Source organism: Battus philenor, unplaced genomic scaffold, assembly GCF_028537555.1.
Source record: "Battus philenor isolate CCGP_79_NKW_IND1 unplaced genomic scaffold, ilBatPhil1.0.hap1 SCAF_14, whole genome shotgun sequence".
In the NCBI taxonomy this organism is placed as follows: Eukaryota; Metazoa; Arthropoda; class Insecta; order Lepidoptera; family Papilionidae; genus Battus; species Battus philenor.
The window spans coordinates 13262072-13281573 of record NW_027181676.1 but is presented as its reverse complement, the minus strand read 5'-3'; the positions used below and the strand labels follow the sequence as shown (position 1 = coordinate 13281573).

Below are 19502 nucleotides of genomic sequence, written 5' to 3'. Positions count from 1 at the left end.
TGAGTATACTCATACGTGTTTTACTAAACTCATTTGTGTTATTAGGGGAATAACTAAAATTTAGAAAATTTTAAACAAAGACATTTATATAGGCATTTAAACAATGTGTAAGATGAATATATTTTTTTCTAAAATCTTTATTATAAAAAATCCATGTGTATGCTGATCGGTAAATGATTTCATAACTAATAAGAACTCAGAGAAGAAATTTTTTTTGGATTTTCAAACGTATATGTTAATATGGACATGCTTTTGAGATTTGTAACTAATATATCACATTTATACATTACATATATTTTGGACGCTGAAACTATTCAGATTTTAGTAAAGAAATAAATAAATCATTTAAATATATTCATGAAATTACGAAAAATGTCGTATCCATGTTATGTATAGCGTCGAAAATATTAAAATAACCTATATTTGTTTTTAAATTGATAATTTAACAAAATTTTGTACAAGCTTCGATTTAGTTTTCGATTACAAATAAATGTTTCATCTCAATTATTTTTGTTAAAAATCATGACAAATTAAAATAACATACGTTCCATTGTCTAGTATTTTTAGGTTAAGTGTAAGAAATGTTTCTGTTTTGATTATAAGTAATATGTTCATCATTTAATAGCGTTTAGTGTTGCTCATGTGATAAATTAAATTTTATTAAAGATATATTTTTAAAAATTTGGTTTTTATTTAATACATTATATTTTAAAATATTGTCAAAGAATGGTTGTGCGTCTAGGGCAGGGGTGAGCAACATTTTTAATCAACGGGCAGCAACGGGCATATGTAACACTTATTAATATTTGCCAAAATTTTTAAACATAGCTTTCTAATCGTGCATCGCACGGTTATATGGTCATATTTGATTAATTGTTGCAGTTTAGTATGTACTTCCATTTTATTATAATTAATTTTGTAACATATTGATGGGAGAAAGTCGATAAAATAAATTTAATTTTGGAAATACTTGGCGGGCTGCATGGACATGTTTTAAACTTTCCATTCCGTTTTATTTTTTGCTATTCGTATCTGCGTACGACCCGTTATTTTTTGAATGTCTATTTTGTATTCTGTCTTTTTCTACTTCTTTTACTGTCTCGTGAATACCACTCTGTTAATAATCTTATTCATTTCTCATCTGGTATGCTGTCCATCTTAACTTTAATTATTTATAGATATAGGTTGTCATGTATAAAAAAAATGCAATAAGTATTTACGTATGTAACAAGGGATTATTTTCCGCAACTATACGATCTACCGCGAGCGGCTAACCTTTTTTTTGGTTTCGGGGGGGGGGGATTTCCCGGACGTTCAAGATGCCCCCCCCCCGCCTCTGAGGGGAGGACAGGGGTATGTGAGATTACTACCCACTAAAACCCCCTCGGTGACCGTGGTATCTCCCGGTTAGGGATCGCCACGCGGTCTTCCCTCGCGCCGTGCTATTTAAGATAGCCCGTCCCAGGGTATGCGTGTATGGTTCACACTACCCCCGAAACCCTCGTGGTGCTATTATGATGGTTCGAGACCACGTTGAACTATCATCAGCCTCAGAGTCGCCGAAGCTGGTGGGAGTTTAGGGCCCCCACCCTAAACTCCCGCGACTCCGAATGCCCCGTTTATAGTAGAGGAACACCATTCACCGGAGGACCGTCGTGAGGCGCATCCCTGCGCTGACGGCGTCGTCTTCGAGCGGGATCTGTCCTCTGCCGATCCCGTTCGGCTGCCTCTTTCTGGACCATGATGGTCTCACAGAAAGAGGCCACGACCCTTTACGCCGATGACCCGTTCAGCATCGCCGACACGACTGCTGGCAAGTAAAGGTCCTGTCCGATCTCATCCGCCAGGATCCGCCGCTCCGACTGCCACGCCGGGCATTCCGCGAGCGGCTAACCTAACCTAACCCAACTTCTTGAGATTTCCATAGAATTTCAGCGGACCCTTGATATTGCCGACGATCTCGGAAATAAAGCCAGTAAAGCCAGAGTATCATGGGGACCAGTCTCTGCCATGTTTGTTAAAATCATGACCAGTTAAGACCCCAGTCGCCAAACACAGTCGGGGTCGCGACTGACGGATCTAAGTTTAAAAGAGCCTGTAGACATTGCTTCCATATCTTGACGGTTTTGGTAGTAGAATGATAGACCTCGTGCCGTAAACCACCATGTTGGAGCATCTCCTGGCCAGTTCATCCGTATCTTTTTATAATTACTTTTATTAGACGTGTATGAAGTTCGTAGAAATACAGATTTAAAAATTCCTTATTCAACTTTGGATTATATCTCTTGTTGGAGTCAAATTAAGTCTTTCATATGTTCGTAAGATAAACGCCTCGGACCTGTGAAGAAAAAGTAAAAGTAATTTAGCGGTATTATACTTTTTAATAATGAAACTGTATGTTTAATAAATATTTGCTGTGTCACGCTCCGTACTGGCCACTGCGGCCATAATACTTTTATGTAAAATCATTCTTAGGCGTTAGAATTCAAATTCGAACAACCAAATGACGCAGTCTGTATTTGAGGTAATAAGGTTATATTGACATTCTTTCAATATGATTAAGCGAAAGATAATCGTTCATGAATAATTACTATTTATTTATAAATAAGTGGAGCGTTTCTGGCACGTGACCGCAGGTCGTCGGGTGAGCGAACTGCGCAGTGGAACACCAACCATGCGACAATAATTTTAAATTTTGCGCAATAAATATTATTGTTATCGAATATTTTAAATACTATGTAAAAAAATTTATATAATCAACACGTGTTTTACATTCACATTTTTGTTACATTTTATTATTAAATAGAAATGCGTATTGCATTTTTTGTTTTTTATAGTCTGTGGTAAACAAAAAGTTTTATATCTTTTATCTATGAAATATTTATTCGAATATTCAAATATGATAGATAGTTATATGTTATTCTAGCTATGCACCACTTAATTTGCGTGTAACTTTTAATTGGTTTCATTTTACAAAATCATATGCTGGTAATTTTTAACATGCCAAAAATATTCTAGCTAAGTTAAAATACGCTTTTTTATGAACTCCTCAACCCCCTTGTGGGGGTAATTTCGTATTAATTCATTCTTAGCTGGCATTTATTTGCCATAAAGAATATTCATTTTAATTTTAAAATCTCTAAGCCTATTGGTTCCAGAGATATCATGATGAGTCAGCACATAAATGGAATCTTTTAGTGTTAAATAAAATAACGGACTCCGTCTCAGGAAACGTATAAATATAGTCAACAAGTACATAATTCGCACTGTTTGCGGGTGTCATTTTAAAAAAATCAAATGCTGGAAATTTTTAACATGCTAAAAAATGGCTAAGTTAAAATACGCATTTTTTATGAACCTTTCAACCCCTCTGTGAGAGTAATATCGTATTAATCCATTCTTAGCTGATATCTACTTATCATAAAGAATATTTCTTTCAAATTTCAAATCTCTAAGCTTATTGGTTCCAGAGATATCATGATGAGTCAGCACATAGATGAAATCTTTTAAATATGGTAATATTAAATATACGGACACCGTCTCCGGAAACGTATAACGTATTGTCACCATTTTTGTCATGAGTCACGTGTCGATACATTATATCCGTAGGTAAATATTGTTACAAACGATGAGTGTTTTCATACGCGTTTATTAACGAACAAAGAAATGTCACATATTACTGACATACAAATTTTTAAGCAATTCCGGATAATTGATATTTATTTTTCTCGCCAAATCATTCTTATCGAAACGGTTGCAAAATAAAATATTCAGATTGAATCATGCCTGACCTCTTTTAAAGTCACTTCTATAGTTTAAATTTGACACACTTACCGATAATTATAGTTGTAATATACAGAACGATTGTTTATATTAACTCATTTGCTGTCAATTACTATATGGTACATTATATCTAAAAATCAATGGTTAGAATATATAATGTTCATTTATTTATTTACTTTTAACGCAGTAAATGTATTATAAGTTAAAAATATAATAAGTTTCCAAATAAATAGTAGTTCCATATTCTTTTATAAGTGTAAATTGGGACACTTATAAAAGAATATGGAACTACCCCTACTAGCCTTTGTTTAGCTATAGTTCACCTGAACACGTGTCTGTTCCAGATGTTGAAGCATAGGTTTAAGCTCGAGGAGAGTCATTCGTGCATCTGTGACCTGGAAGTGGACTAGACCTTGGTGCACCGTGCGCCTTGACTTCAAGGTTGAGTTAGGGAAAACGGTAGAGGAAGAAAGAGTCGCATACTTCATGGGCAACGACAGCCTTGCGTCCATCATTTCTAGAATTCACCAGAAAAGTCGTACAGATAGCAACAAAATGAAACCAGATCGAGGAATATAAAAATGGGTTAGACTTGTAAAAGTTAATAAATTAAAATAAAGTATATAAAATAACGTACTGGAATGTAAATATATAAAGAATATGTAATAATTAATGTAAAAAAACTGGTGTAGGATTGTAGATGAAGGAAGGAAGTAGAAGCAAGAAAGAAGTGTAAAAGGAATTAATAGAGATAATGTGAAATACGAAAAAAAAGATGGAATAAAAATTGATAACTTATTTTACCCGAATTTGGCCTTAAAAAACAAGAGTCATATAACAGATATAATACATAACCCTAGTGTATAAGAACATAATAATATTAGTAAAGTTAAAAGAATTATTACAAAATGATAAGTATTTAAATATTTATTGCAGTAAAAGTTTATTATTATTTACCGTTTACCCAGATTATTATGCAAACCGCTTGTAAGTTTACATAATTGATTTATTTATAAATAAAACGTTTTCAATTATGACTACGAAATATTTTAGGTATTTAAATATATTTATATCTGTCGACTGCCTATGGACATATCTGTCTGTACTCCCCGGGTGCGTACAGGTCAGATCTATCCGAAATAAAGTAAGCTACATTCTATCGAATTATTTTAAGAATACAGTAATACCCCGCTTTACGCGAGGGATACGTTCCAAAAAAAAAATCGCGTTAAATGAAAATCGCGTATAACTAGGTTTATGATTAAACATAGTCAAAAATTATTACAAAAAAATACAAATCATTTTATTCAATCACCTTAATTCTAGGAACACTATGCAACACATACTCTTATTTTTTACGGAAAAATACATCTATTGTCTTTTGGGTAACGTTTTGTTTACGTTCTTGTAAAATACGTTCATAACACTCAACACTGTTTTTAATTGTTTGACAGATGGTCAAGACACCATAGAGAAGTTGATGACTACATTATATTTGTACGCACTCTTTCGCGTAATTCGAGGCATTTGAGCGCGAAATTTGCAATTCGCGTTATAGTGAAACCGCGTATATCGGGGTCGCGTAAAGAGGGGTATTACTGTAGTTTAAAATCGCTTGATCTGTATGTACTACAGACCACAGGATCATTTATAAACTATAATATTTCATTTATTATTTAAAAAAAAAACGGTTCTGACACTGACAGGCACCATGTTGCGACAAACGAAAGAGTTAGCTAAACTCAAATTATTGAAAATAAGGCCTCCGTTAGTCAAAAAAAGGTACGCGGTGAAAGATATATATATTCAGATCCCTCATCACAAGTTAATGTAATAAAAAATAATTATATATGCTGCATTTAGAGGCTGTATATATTTTAGAAATGCTGAGGAGCATGGCACATAAAAATTTTGAAGATACTTGTCTAAAGAATTATGAAGGTACCTGAACAGTGTAACGTTGCAAGTTAACGTCCCATAAATCTTAGTTAAAATTTTAACCAAAAAAAAATATAATCACGAGAAACGTCTCATAAATCGCAATACAGCAAAAAGTTGTTCAACCCTTAGCGGGTAACGGTACGTCTCAAGTGGCGTGGGGTCGTGGGAGCATGCTATTGGTTTAACGGATCTTTGTTTTATAACAAAAATTCCAATGCGCCCGCGCACCAGCACACAGAGTTTACACAGTGCTCGGAAGAAGGATCCAGGCCTCGGTCGCGTTCACTAGCTAGGTGTCGTCTCACGCACCGACGCACACTCTTTGTGTCGGTTGCGTTCACCAGCTATGTGTCTTCACACGCGCCGGGGCCAATTAGAATTTACGTTATAAATTCACGCCTTGGTCCTATTCATTCTCTGGGCATCATTTAGCTCACGCCACAACCTTTACATCGTCTCACCCCTTGGGGTGCGAGTTTTATGCTGCAAAGTTTACACTGCGACTTTTATACTGCGAGTTTTATACTACGACTTTTATACAGCAAGTTTTACGCTTCGAGTTTTACACTGTTGAAATTATATCACCGTGCACCGGAACCGACACATACTGCAACCTAACGGCGCTCCCTGCTCTCGACTTGCTGCCGCCTGACCAGTCCTGGGAGATCGTGCAGCTGCCTACCACCACCATCAGGGGAGTACCGAGCTGCGGTGTAAAATTAGACCAGGCCTTCTGCCCACTACCCTTAGTTAAATAATTAAATACATATATATTTTTCTTTGTGTGCCTTTTTGTTGCCATCAACCACTACCCGTTTTTATTAAATAAATATATATTTTTCTTTTTTTTAAACGGCACAACAGGTGGAACTTTAGTGCAAGGTCAGGGCTATATGGTGGATGTATTATCTTCATTCATCACAAAGCTATCATATACAGAGTGATTCATTATAGGCATGAAATCTCTATGTGTAAATATAAAGCTTATTTGTCACCATAAATTTTAAAGCTTTTACATCTATTTAATGTTCAATTTGAAATATGGTACATTTTGTTTTGTACTGGAATTCGGCATGCAGGGACAGATAGTAATATTTATTAAATAGATTTTTGAAGACAAATTTATTACTTTATTATCATTACGTTTATATTATTTATGAAGAAACCATTGATTTTTAGGAAGGTTATACCATACATTAGTTGATAGCGACTTTACTGTATATTCATGCCTTTACACCTATATCCAATCAAGCATGCATGGAAAGTAGGTAGAAAAATAAAACAACATTCACGTTAAACTTTTATACAGTAAAAACAATTATTTCCACTCTTATCTCTATATTTACAGCTAATAAATTACTTGTTTGTATTGGCTATAAAGACAATTATGCAATTTTTATATTAAAAGATACATACTTTGTATCACATAATCATGGGTATGGTCGCAAAACAAGATTAATTATTTCATAAACATCAATCAGAAAATGTCAAGGGAGATACAAAAAAATATGTCAACATATATGTTCTTGATTTTCAAATTTACTATTCAATTTTAAATCAATTATAGTGATCATTTGTTGTTAAAAGAGTCCAATCTGATAGTAAATTGAATCAAATTGAGCTCCTCTATGACATCCATCAACTTGATATATATCTAAACGTCTACAACAATCAGTCAGGTCTTATGTGATCAGTTTTACAACTACGCTCAGTTAATTTTCATGAAACTACAGGATTTTGAAATTGTTTCTCGTATTGAAAACTCAAAGATTTTAATATAGTATATATGTACATATATATATTACAGTTAAAACCAATTTTTAGTTAGAACTTTTTAAATTAAATGCGATTTTTTTATTGTATTTTCACTAGGGTTTAGGTATCTATGCCTAATTTAAGAGTTGATTAACGTCCTCTCAATGCGAACCCAAGATGAACAACAACGGGAAGTGGTCTCGTTTTGTTGTCTACATATAGGATATCAGCCCGGAAGTTCCAGAGATGTCGTGGTACTAAGGGGCACCTGCGAGTTCCGTAGCTGATCCGGAACGCCCTTCAAATGTACTAAGAATAACCACAGATGAGGTTTCAGTGCAGATCTTGTGTCCATCTAGAAGATCTTCCCCCCACATAAAACCAAAAAAAGAAGGTAGATGACTACATTACTATAATAAATGTTTTCAAAACGAAAGTTTTCAGTTTTATGTTAAATTTTTCTGGTATTGTAAGTTTTAGCTTAAGCTTGGAATGACAACTTGTTTTATTTGAAAATCAAAAACAACCATGGTAACTAATAGTTTTAACTACTTTAACAAAGGTATTTAAAAAATGGTTCTAACTACAAAAAACTTTTGGTTTTAACTGTAACATATAGATTTTCATTTCAATTTATTTAGGTTGTTACATTCGGATAATTTCATCGGACACTAAAATTTAATATTAAATTTAAGTAAAAATACTTTTAATTTTCATTATTTTCATACAAATGAAATATAGTAACAAAAATAGTAAATATTGCACATCGGCTAATTTCAGCTTCGTAGAGCACTGTCTCTGTCCCACACTACCTATGTGACGTTTGGTCAGTCATTGTATTTCGAGCGACAGAGATAACGCTCTACGAAGCCGTAATTAGCCGATTGTCTCTTTCGAAAGATCGATGTGCAATATTTATCGCCTGGTACTGCAAATTACTGTCACCTTCAAAGGCATACCCATGTTATAAATTCACGAAACAATACCCCTTGTTTTTCCAACCATGAAAAAAAAACTTCAAATAATTACTCCAGCAAAGTGATCTATATATACATACATACATAGAAACGTGAATTATACAATACATCTAATACATCAAGACATCTTTGGATGATTTTAATGGTAAACATTAATCTATAAAGAGTTATATACACTGTACATTCTAAAATAAATACAATTACACACGAAAGGTACATACACAATTACCGAGCTCTAACCCATATCTAGTTACAAAAGACATACCGTTTGTTTAAAAATCTCAATTTAATAATTTTGCGAAATAAAGTATTTCAGAAATTCATCTGTTATATATAACTGTCTCAAGTGGCAGTGGGAGAGGTACACGCTTATGAAATCGATGGCAGTTGGAGACTGGTGGCAAGGACGAGCTAGAAGACCTGGAGGTAGACTCCCCCACTAGGGGAACCAACGACGCAATCTGTACAGTCCAGCGGATTGCCAAGTTGATGACACAACATGGGCAGGACAAATATCGCCAAGAATTGAAAACCGCTGGAGTCTTAAGATTTTGGAAGACATTGGATGCACGCTTCCTACCAGTGCTATTGAAAATTTATTGGGAAACCCTATGTCCAGTAGTAGACATCATATTTCTCACATAATGATGATATACATCATGAAAAGAAAACTGTATGTTTCCTTTACTGTATCGATAGATAAACATAAATAAAATAGTATAAGACACTTTTCGGGGTATTTTGGTTTTACGTCAACAGATGTCGCTAGTAACTAAGATTAGTTTCTCAGTGAACTACCCACAATGTAATCAAGGTCGAAAAATAAGTAAGTTAAACAAAATGAATGGTACTTGTAAGATAAAATCCAGATGTAAAGGATCTTCATAATAAAAATCATATCACAATGAAGCTAAAATGAAATAAAGAAAGCAAATAAATAACGAAAGTCCTATTAAAACGATTTTAAAATTTTCTTAACTGGACATAGAACCTTTCCCATAGCATCATGCAACCTGCTCACGTGCAACATGTTTCTTCTTACTACTCTTGAAGAATTTTTTGGCCTCGGTGAACAATTGCATCTTTGACGGTATAAACAAACTGCACATAAATTATTCCAGACTAATTCAAAAACTTCTTCAACTACCCTCAGATCCTTTCAAACACGTCTGTTTTAAAAATGTAGCATGACGGGGACTTCCCCATGTTCGCCATATGAATGTTAGCAAGTTTATCTCTGGCAATGTTAGACTGGAACACCATGGAGTTTAAAGGTAGCGTATAATACAGCGAAATCCGAATTAAATGAGGGTAGTTGACTATTTCTTCTTGGGCTTCTTTGGGTTCCGCGAGCGACTCTTGGCTTTGCAGAGTGGGCAGATGGGTGCGTTGCGGTGTATCTGCTGGTGACACGACAGGCAAGACTTCATTGGTGGCGGCTGCTGTCTGCGCTCACAACACGAGATTAACAAATTATTTATTATATTAAAAACTAAGCTGTCCCCTACCGATTCGTCGTCTTAATAAATCCCTTTACTCGTGTAATACTATTTCTTAGCTGGTCTCTACTCATTGAAAGAAATATTTGTAGTCTCCTAGCCTTATGTTTCCAGAGATATCTTGATAAGTCCGCACATATGTGGAAATCTCTCTTAATATACTGTCTACAGCCTGCGTTTTATATATACTGCCTTGGGTGTGAAATTCCACGAAATTCAGTTTTGGTCATTTTTAATATGCCAAAAATATTTTTATATACTGTACCGGAGAAAGACTATTCCGACTTTACCGAGGACTAGAAAAAGCGTTGGCTAAAATGCCTTTTATCAGACTGGGATTACTCTGAAGGGATTGAAATTGATTTGGAAGAATAAATTAAGAATTTATATAATACTAATAAATTGAACTTTTTGATCACAGTAATATATCTTGTACCAAAAAAAATTTAACGCAATTATATTAGTATCATTATAGTCCGTTCGCGTTAAAAATTTTACTCATCATTGTCCGCCGTCCTGGCGGCGTTATGTTATTGGTGGAATTGTTCATAATTAATAGTTGCGTTTGGAAATACCTCCATCTGGTCACTGTGAATGATTCGAAAACTTAAATTTTAACGCGGATGAACTAATACCTAAAAATTGTTATAGGTTATTAAACAATATAACCTATACGTAATATCTTGGATTTGTATAAAAATATATTACGAACAACCATTTCTTCCTTATATTATTCTTCTTATGAAACAATTGTTTTAGTGTTGATGACATTTACCTCCGTATAAAAAAATCACAACCAATTATAACCTTCAATCTTTCTCTGACAATATTAATGCAACTTATGTCAAGTATGTTAAGATAATGGTATTAAAATATCATAATTATTTCAACAATAAGACCTCCACAACCTTCCCACATAATTCTACCGCCTATAAATACACTTTTTAGAGAAAACATAAAATAACAACATGCATGAAGCAAATAATATAAATTAAAATAATGATAAAGGTAAATAGGATATACTCGCTGTGTGAAATTTCATTTCTTTTATTGTACATATAATACAAAATAATTTTAACAATACGTTATGGTTGATATAACTTCGTTATCTATCATGTTTGCATCTTGGCAACAAAATGCTCTTATAAGCAATACAAAAAACATTACAAATAAAAAATCTATAAGAAAGGTTTGATTGTGTGTATTTTTTAGTTAAAATTAAAAGTGAGAACAAATAAAGAACTTAATTTCCTCTTTTTTATTCTCTATAACACAGCGAGAAGTGACAGAAGGGAGATGGACTGAAGAGAGTGGTTTGGTTTGGGTTGTAACAAAACGAAACAAAATCATAATCGAACCTCAGCGAGACGGTAATGAAATCTTGTTGTAGGGCAGACCTGAACGCGGGCGGCGGGGGCGGCTTACGCGGCGCGGGGGGCAGGAACGCAGCGCCCCCCACGCCTCCCGCGACGCCCCCCGCACCGCCGGACACGCCCCCTGCACCAGAACCTCGCAAAGAAGCCGGGAATCGACTGCGAAAAATAATGATACTTAAATCCAATTTCTTGAAAGACCGGTCAATTTTACATATTTGCCGAACAATCAATATCATCTTACAACCATAGGAATTCCACAGCTGGACATACACCATAGTTTTCCAATAGGACTGGATGGAAACAGTTATCCACCTTAGGAGTGGTGTAGAAGTCACCAATAACCTCCGTTATTGGTGACTTCTCAGACATCATACACTGGGCTTACCGGTCCGTTGTATCCTCTCTTAAAAGATAAAATTAATTTATTCAACATTGGAACTTTTAACAGAACTCTTATCATCAACTTATTATTTTTTTATTAATCTTTTTTATTTATGACACCACTCTGCTTTGCAATGTGTTATAGTTGTGGAGAAGAAGCAGGAAGAAGCTTTGCAAAAACACGTTAAACCTTAACATCACAGCGGCCATCTATTCTGCTTTATACGGCCTATCCACTACTATTTCAACCTGCTAATCTTTTTATATCTGTATCAAATTAAAAACTAGCTTACTCTTGAAAACGAAAGTCCGAGTACCTTGGCCAAAAGATAAGGTAAAACGATCATATTTTCATTAGAGACCAGTAAAGTGGTCACTCAACGGACCATGAAGGGGGCTATACTCTGGCTATTCCTCCAAGAGGTCCTTATACAAACGAAGGTAACCAATTTAACCCAGTGGATTGGCATGTTGAAGTGACTGTGGGCAGATTATGGGTTGGTGACCACGGATCTGCAAGCAGTGGCATCATTAAAGCTGAAAGCAGGTATTTTCCTATCATTCCTCTTAGAAATCTATTGATGAAGCCTGTATCAAACAGTAGACGCTCTATGATTGAAATGATAAACTTGTGGGAGTCTTCTAGAGTTTGCAAGTCTTGGATATAATAACACCATAAAGTCCGAAGAAGTGTATTTATTCACATAAGCTTCGCCCACTTTTATACCGATATAAATTACGAAAACAATGTTCAAACAATAAAAATGGACAGCAAATTAAACTTCGAGAAGTGTTTTAAAGCGCCATCTTCTGACTGCTTTATATAAACAATTATTTTTCTGTGGAATTCCCCTTTTCTATACATAGCTGAAGATGAGGTTATGTAGTTCCAAACACATCTAATGTTGGCTTAATTCCACCATATGTATTTTTGTAACTTATAGAATTAGAACGACCACTCCCTAACCTTAGAGCCTTATGCAAAGTGTCTTTTTAACTGCCACTTTAACTTACCAATCCGTTGGGATATATTTGTTAATTGATATAGATTACTATTATTCATATAATATTATTGAAAACTAAATTCCACCACATCCCTTGGCCTAAGTCTCTTCACCACCATCGCTGCAGTATGAGTTAAACCACTGTAGTACGTAGCTGAGTGGTTCCCACAGCTGGTACTCATATAATAAATAACCTGTATTCAATTTAAGCTTGGCCAATTATAAAAATCTTCTCTTTTTTTCTCTTATATGAGAAAAAATGAGTCATATATTGTCTTTACTCTATTATAGACCAGCAAACTCGTCAGCGTTTATATTGTTTGTAGAAGTAACACTCACTCTGGTGTGATGGGAGATCCTTCCTCCTCGTGGAGGTCGGGCAGGCGGTCCAGACCGAGGCACTGCCGCCTCAGCATGTCCACTTCAGCCTTCAGCGGCCGATAGTCTTCGTGGAGTCGCGATGCGTTGGTCAATTTTCTCCCCATACTCTCTTCCGTTTGCTTTATCACCGTCTCCATCTGGAATTTGAATTTTCATGATTATCATCTATTTATTTGATAAATAAAGGAGGCAACCTCTAAGTTAAACGCAATGATACGAGGTCGTATATATTTAAAAAAAAACTTTTTTTTTGTATTAAGACAATTAATAAATATTGTACATATTTCACACAAGGTTTGAAAACACACCTTTGAAAACGAAACTAAGGACCGTACTAGGCGATAAATATTGCACATTTACCTTTGGATAGAGACAATCGACTAATTTCGGCTTCGTAGAGCGTTATCTCTGTCGCACGAAATACAACCACTGACAAAACGTCACATAGGTAGCGTGGGACAGAGATAGTGCTCTACGAAGCTTAAATACGCCGATTGTCTCTTTCCAAAGGTCGATGTGCAATATTTATCGCCTGTTACTGTATTAACTACATAGGATGATTGATTAATGGCAAAGTTGAAGATTTCACACATACATACCCAATCACCTGATACACTGTCAGTATGATTTTCTTACACATATAAAACAGCAAAGTTTTTACACCTATTTTCAAACACCTGTATAAACTGTGTTCACTATAAAATATGTTAATTTTTTTACATGTGAATGGCCAGTTATTTCTGATATTACAAGATCTGCAGGGAAAGATCGTGAACAATTATTATTTTTAATTGTAATGCAAATTTCAAAAAGTTTTCTTTTACTATTTTATCACCATGTATTATTTCTAAAATCATTGATTTTCGGATAGGGTTGTACAATATATTATTTGACATAAAATGAGCTATAGATTGAACTCTTTAAAGATATCACTCCTATAAGCAATCACCCTGTATATACATTTCAATAAATCCATTCGATTGTTCCTCCATACCATTACGATCCCGTAATATCGCGGGCTTACCCGGATCTGTCAATCCAGGTGATCGTTAAACATATGGTTGTCATAGAGTAACCCATTTACAGAAGCGGCACGTTTCATAATTTCGACAATCTTCTGATATTCGTCAAGTTTCTTACACTGCTATAATTTCATTGATTATTAAATTAAAAAGAAAGCAATTAATGAAAATGAAAAACTGCGTATTCGCGGATCGTTTTTTCGCGTTTTCACTATTAGCGGATTAAAAAATATACATTTTCATTTTGAACTCTCTCTATTTCATTCGTCGCAAATTCTCTCTTACTTCTTTGGATCGCCTCCCAGTCTTGGCCACATTTCTTAGATATTTTTATCATATACATTTCCAATTATTATTATTGTAGTTTTGATTCATTTCATTTCAATATTTTTAATGTAAAAATATATAAAAGAATTTACTGATTTTTCTAGTTTTTCATGTAATAATTCAGTCTTCTCTTTACTCGGTTTTGTGTCTATACCAGTAAATATGGCGGTTCTCCTCGTCTTCCAAAAGGGAAGCCTCGGAGGAAGGGAAAGGAAGCAAGTGATCAAGAAGAAGATTCTTCTCTTTCGCTTAAAGTACGCAGAACTCACAGGTTAGCAAATGGTAGATTGTAGTTAATTTCAAACGTGGCTACACATATTACATATAACATACATAATTATTTCTGCACAATAAAGTTATTATTTTTATTAAAAACTTAGTGGCATACCTAATATATACAATAACATTGTCCATCTTTCTTTTTTTACTTTTTTTTTGTAAAAGTTATATACATATTTACTTCGCTAACGATTTTTATTTACCATTTAATATTAATTACAGTACCCGGCGATAAATATTGCATATGGACCTTTGAAAAGAGACAACCGACTTATTTGCTGCGTAGAGTACGTTTTGTCAGTCGTGCGACAGAGATAACGCTCTACAAAGCCGAAATTAGCCGACTGTCTCTTTCCAAAGGTCAATGTGCAATTTTTATCGCCGGGTATTTTATTGTATTTAGTAGCAGTTTTGTGTTTATTATTGTTTAATTTATGTATCTCGATAAAATAGATATGCTACGAATATTTTTTTTATAATTGAAGCCTCTGATAATTGATTAGTCTATGTAATGGCGATCCGCGCGGGAGAGCTCTCTCGGCAGCAAAATAAACACGGCAACACGTTACAATTGGGCGCCAACAATAGCCGGCATCTAGCTGCAATAACAAACACTGCGCTCGTCGACGCTCCGGGAAATCCTGGTCATTAATAATTTGTTTTTTTTTTATACCGATTTGAATTATGGCACAAGACATAGGCCCTACAACATCGCTTTAACAAAAATTAAGATTATATTCATTTATTCAACATTGATCGACACTTTTTAACGTATTTTATTTTTGATTCTGCTTCTCAAGATAGTTGTGATGAAGAAGTTAATAGAAACTGTTGATGATATTGATTAATTATGCTGATCGACGACACCTCACCATGGTGTGGACCGCATTTTTTATTGATGACGCCATAAAAATTAAAGATATAAAAGTCTTTTATACACCCATCAATTTTCAAATACATCAAAACTTTTTGCAATTGATCAATTTTTCAACACCACTTATGCTATCTCTTCAAAAACGGTTCGGTTTTATTACGTCTCAATAAAGAAAAGAAAAAAAGATAATGTTTTTTCACGGAGCTCTTTTTACACTCATATTTTTTTAAATAGTCCAAAACTGTTTTGTGATCAATTTTCAAATCTTCAACTACCTCCTAACCAATGACATAGGTGCCCATTTTACCCACGCAACCCGAGCGAAGTTCATCTTTGATATGAAAACCATTAAACAAGCTTCGTAAACCTTTACTCACATTGCATTAGGTCTATAAACGTCACAATTTTTTTCACGGGTTACATCATTTTGGCAGAAAGAAAAACAAATGAAAAAAATCTCGAAAGAAAATTTTATAACTTATTTTTAAACGTAAGCAAACTTATCAAAACATCTTTTCATCTAACTTAACTGCTAAGCGGACTCATGTACTGCAAGCAGTACTTAAACGTTTTAAAATAATCAACAACCATACCCATACGACGGATCCAAATTCAAAAGTCAAAGACAGACAGTCAATAACTGTTTTTGATTTTAATGTAAAACATGTGACCATTTGCAAAAAGCTTTATATATTACTGTTGAACCTGCCGAACCTACTCAATAAAGAGTCTATTGCAGAATCCTTTGCTGTGCTGGTTCGACATAATGTTTTAAACCTTACAAAATTTTAAAATTTTTAGCATAGTTAGAAAAGTTACAAACAAAATTGGAATAGATATAAGTGTAATCAGTGGCGTACCTAGAACTTTTGCCGCCCTTTATATTATATGTCAATCAAATAGTGGTTTTTGATTTAAAAAATATTGATATATCACTTCAAAGTAATCATATATACTTTTCAAAAGAAATGACATTTATAAACTGACATCAAAAAATTTTAGTTAGGAAAAATTGCTGAACAAAGTCGTAAAGATGCTTTTACGAATTCAACGAATTTTAATGAATACAATAAAATAAAATTATTATCTTGTTCTTGAATTAAAATCCAAAATTTACACTAAAATGCATTTATATACACCGAGGAATAATATTCGAAATCATAAAGTTAATCATAATTTATATAAATCAAATATTAAACTTATAATAATCAATTATTATTCAAGAAAGAAAATAAATTTGAAATGAAAAAGTTGCTTATTACAACTATAAGTAAATATAAAAAATGCCGCCCCAAGGTAAGTGCCGCCCGGTGCGGACCGCACCCCCCCCCCCCCCTAGGTACGCCACTGAGTGTAATAATAATTAAAATAAAAATTATAAAGCAGGAATGTTAAAAATGTACAGATAATCAGAATAATAAAATAAAAAACGTAAAAAAGCAGTCCAGGAGGGAATGGTGAAGGAAAAGAGGTGATGTATGAATGATAATAGAATGAAAGATTAAACGATTAAAAAAAGAGGAATGAGTGAGAGAAATTGAGGTCAGAAGAGAGAAGAATTAAATTTAAAAAAAAATTGTTACTGCTTACTCAAGACAGGGGAATGTACAAGAGGCCCCCAATAACAGGGGCGTTATAACAAAATGGTCTGTAGCGCTTAGGCAGGGACTTTGAATGCAATATGAGAAACATTGTGTAGTCAAATATATTATATATTTTAATTGTTTTTACTAATGCCCATAAGAAAAATTGTATACAATAAAGTCGGTTGTGACTTCCAGCTACGGGAAGAAAGTTTTGTATCAAGTAGCGGCAATCTATCTCCCAACTGCCTACTCTCAGTGTACGCAAGAAAAAAAACAATACATTGTAATCAAAACCACCATAGTCATTCAATTTAGAATTAATAAAACAAATGTCATCTAAACAGACTGGACAAATAAATATGAAATATTTTCCAAAACACTTTTCTCAACCTATCTTCTGACGTATCCATTATGGAGATATATTCTGGTATCAAACAGCCTTAAAGTCATATTAAATCAATAAACATATTATTGACAAAATATTAACATCCAATAAACTCAAAAATAATTAACATTTGTTTATATGTAAATATTGTGTAAACATCATCATGAAGAACAGAAGTCAATTGATGAACTTGACAATTTACTAATTAACACAACTGGCCAGGTACAGTCTGCACCAAATAACTTTATAATCTTTCCTTTAAAAAAAATTAAGTACAATGATCACATACTTTTCGATTGTCCATAATTGGATTTTGTAATAATTTTGATTATAAAGTTAAATAATATTTTTAGTTGTACAAAATGGTTATGAAACGAGTTCAAAAAAATTTTAAATAATGATTTATAATTATAGTAATAGAAGGATCATGGTGAATTTTATTTCTTTAGTTTTTTTAAATGGCAATAAATTTAATAGTATGTGACACCTCTACCTTATCGCTAGGCTTTCAATTGGCTTTGAATTATGGAAACACTAGAATATTGATAATTTAAAATGCACTGCAACATGAAATCTTTGAACAAAATTAAGTTAACCACATTAATTAAAACAGTACTTTCATTGTGTAATTGATAATTAATAAACATTCTTTGTATAAACATGGCTAAACAAAAGGTGCAGAGATAATATTTCGGGAATTGAGAAGCTACTAGCAGTATGAACAAGGCAAGAGGATGTATGGAATATGCTGTAGAAGACCTCGTTTGAAGTAAGAGTGATCCATTTTAAGAGGGCTTAAAGAAACACCAAACATTACTAACACAATGTAAAATTTTAAGACTTCGACATACATAGTAGTAACATTCATTCAATCTATTTATTACAGAAAATCACATTGAGTTTAGTTTATAGCTGGTTCCTATTATGCGAAATTAAATTTCAATTACTGTTTACATAAGTAATATGATATATAAACAAGAATGTGTCCAATATAAACAATTTTTATGAATGAAATCTATTTTTTTTCTAGTTCATTGGATATTCATTTATTTAAAAATGGTATTTTAAATCTAATGTCACTAAAATAATCTAACTGCAGATTAAATTAAATGCACGGAGTCTTGACTCTTAGCTCTCTTACTCTAAACAGAGTTGTCTCCTTTTACTCATTGCCAACATTTATCATAATAATAATCTATAATAATGATTCTGATGTTATGGGTGGTCAACTAACCGCATTAATATCGGCGTGTATTTGGCGAAGTTCTTCAACGTGGCTCATCTTCTCTTGCTGCAGCAGCTCCATCTCCCGCTTATACTGCGCCAAGCATCGGCCCTCTTGGTCCCCGCTGCGTACTTCATTAAGAATACTTCGCTTCAAACGTTCCAACGTAATCGTCTTATTCCTGCATATAAATTATTAGATTTAACATCCCATCCCCTATTTAATTTTTGTAATAGTTTATAAGTACTTTAAAAATATAGGATAGGATTCTTACATATTGAAAAATAATGAACACAGACTTTGATAATTTTGTAAACTTTGTTAGTCGAAAAGATCGCTTAAAATAAAATAATAACAATGTATTTTACGTCAAGTACTTATTGATCGAGCCTACAGGTGCGAAGACATTTCAAATAATAATCATCTGAAATGGGTACCTGATCTCTTTCATGGCCTCTAATTTATGGTAGATTTCTCGTTCGTTTTCTGCAGTCATCTCTCAGTTATCTCGTAAACAAATAAGCAGCCCGAAAAGCTGTTCAAAAATATAAACTAAACGAAAACGCACAAAGCGATAATGCAGTAAGCCGCACATGAGATTAACTAGTGATGTGCTCTTTTAATAGTCAAGTGGCTTAGATTTTTAAATCACTCTATAAAATGAAGTGAAGTTAATGGTACATGAATAAATTACAAATCGGTTAAAT

General features: G+C 33.7%; 1 protein-coding gene across 1 annotated transcript; it reads right to left on the bottom strand.

Moving 5' to 3' along the window:
• Positions 1-7592: 7592 nt before the first annotated feature.
• Positions 7593-19377, bottom strand: LOC137933763 (zinc finger C4H2 domain-containing protein). Its single transcript, XM_068777807.1, has 5 exons — positions 19233-19377; positions 18805-18976; positions 13056-13234; positions 11314-11487; positions 7593-9902 (listed from the first exon to the last, which is right to left on the bottom strand). Exons 1-5 carry the CDS (start codon positions 19289-19291, stop codon positions 9776-9778), a joined length of 711 nt encoding a protein of 236 aa, XP_068633908.1. The 5' UTR covers positions 19292-19377; the 3' UTR covers positions 7593-9775.
• Positions 19378-19502: the final 125 nt, after the last annotated feature.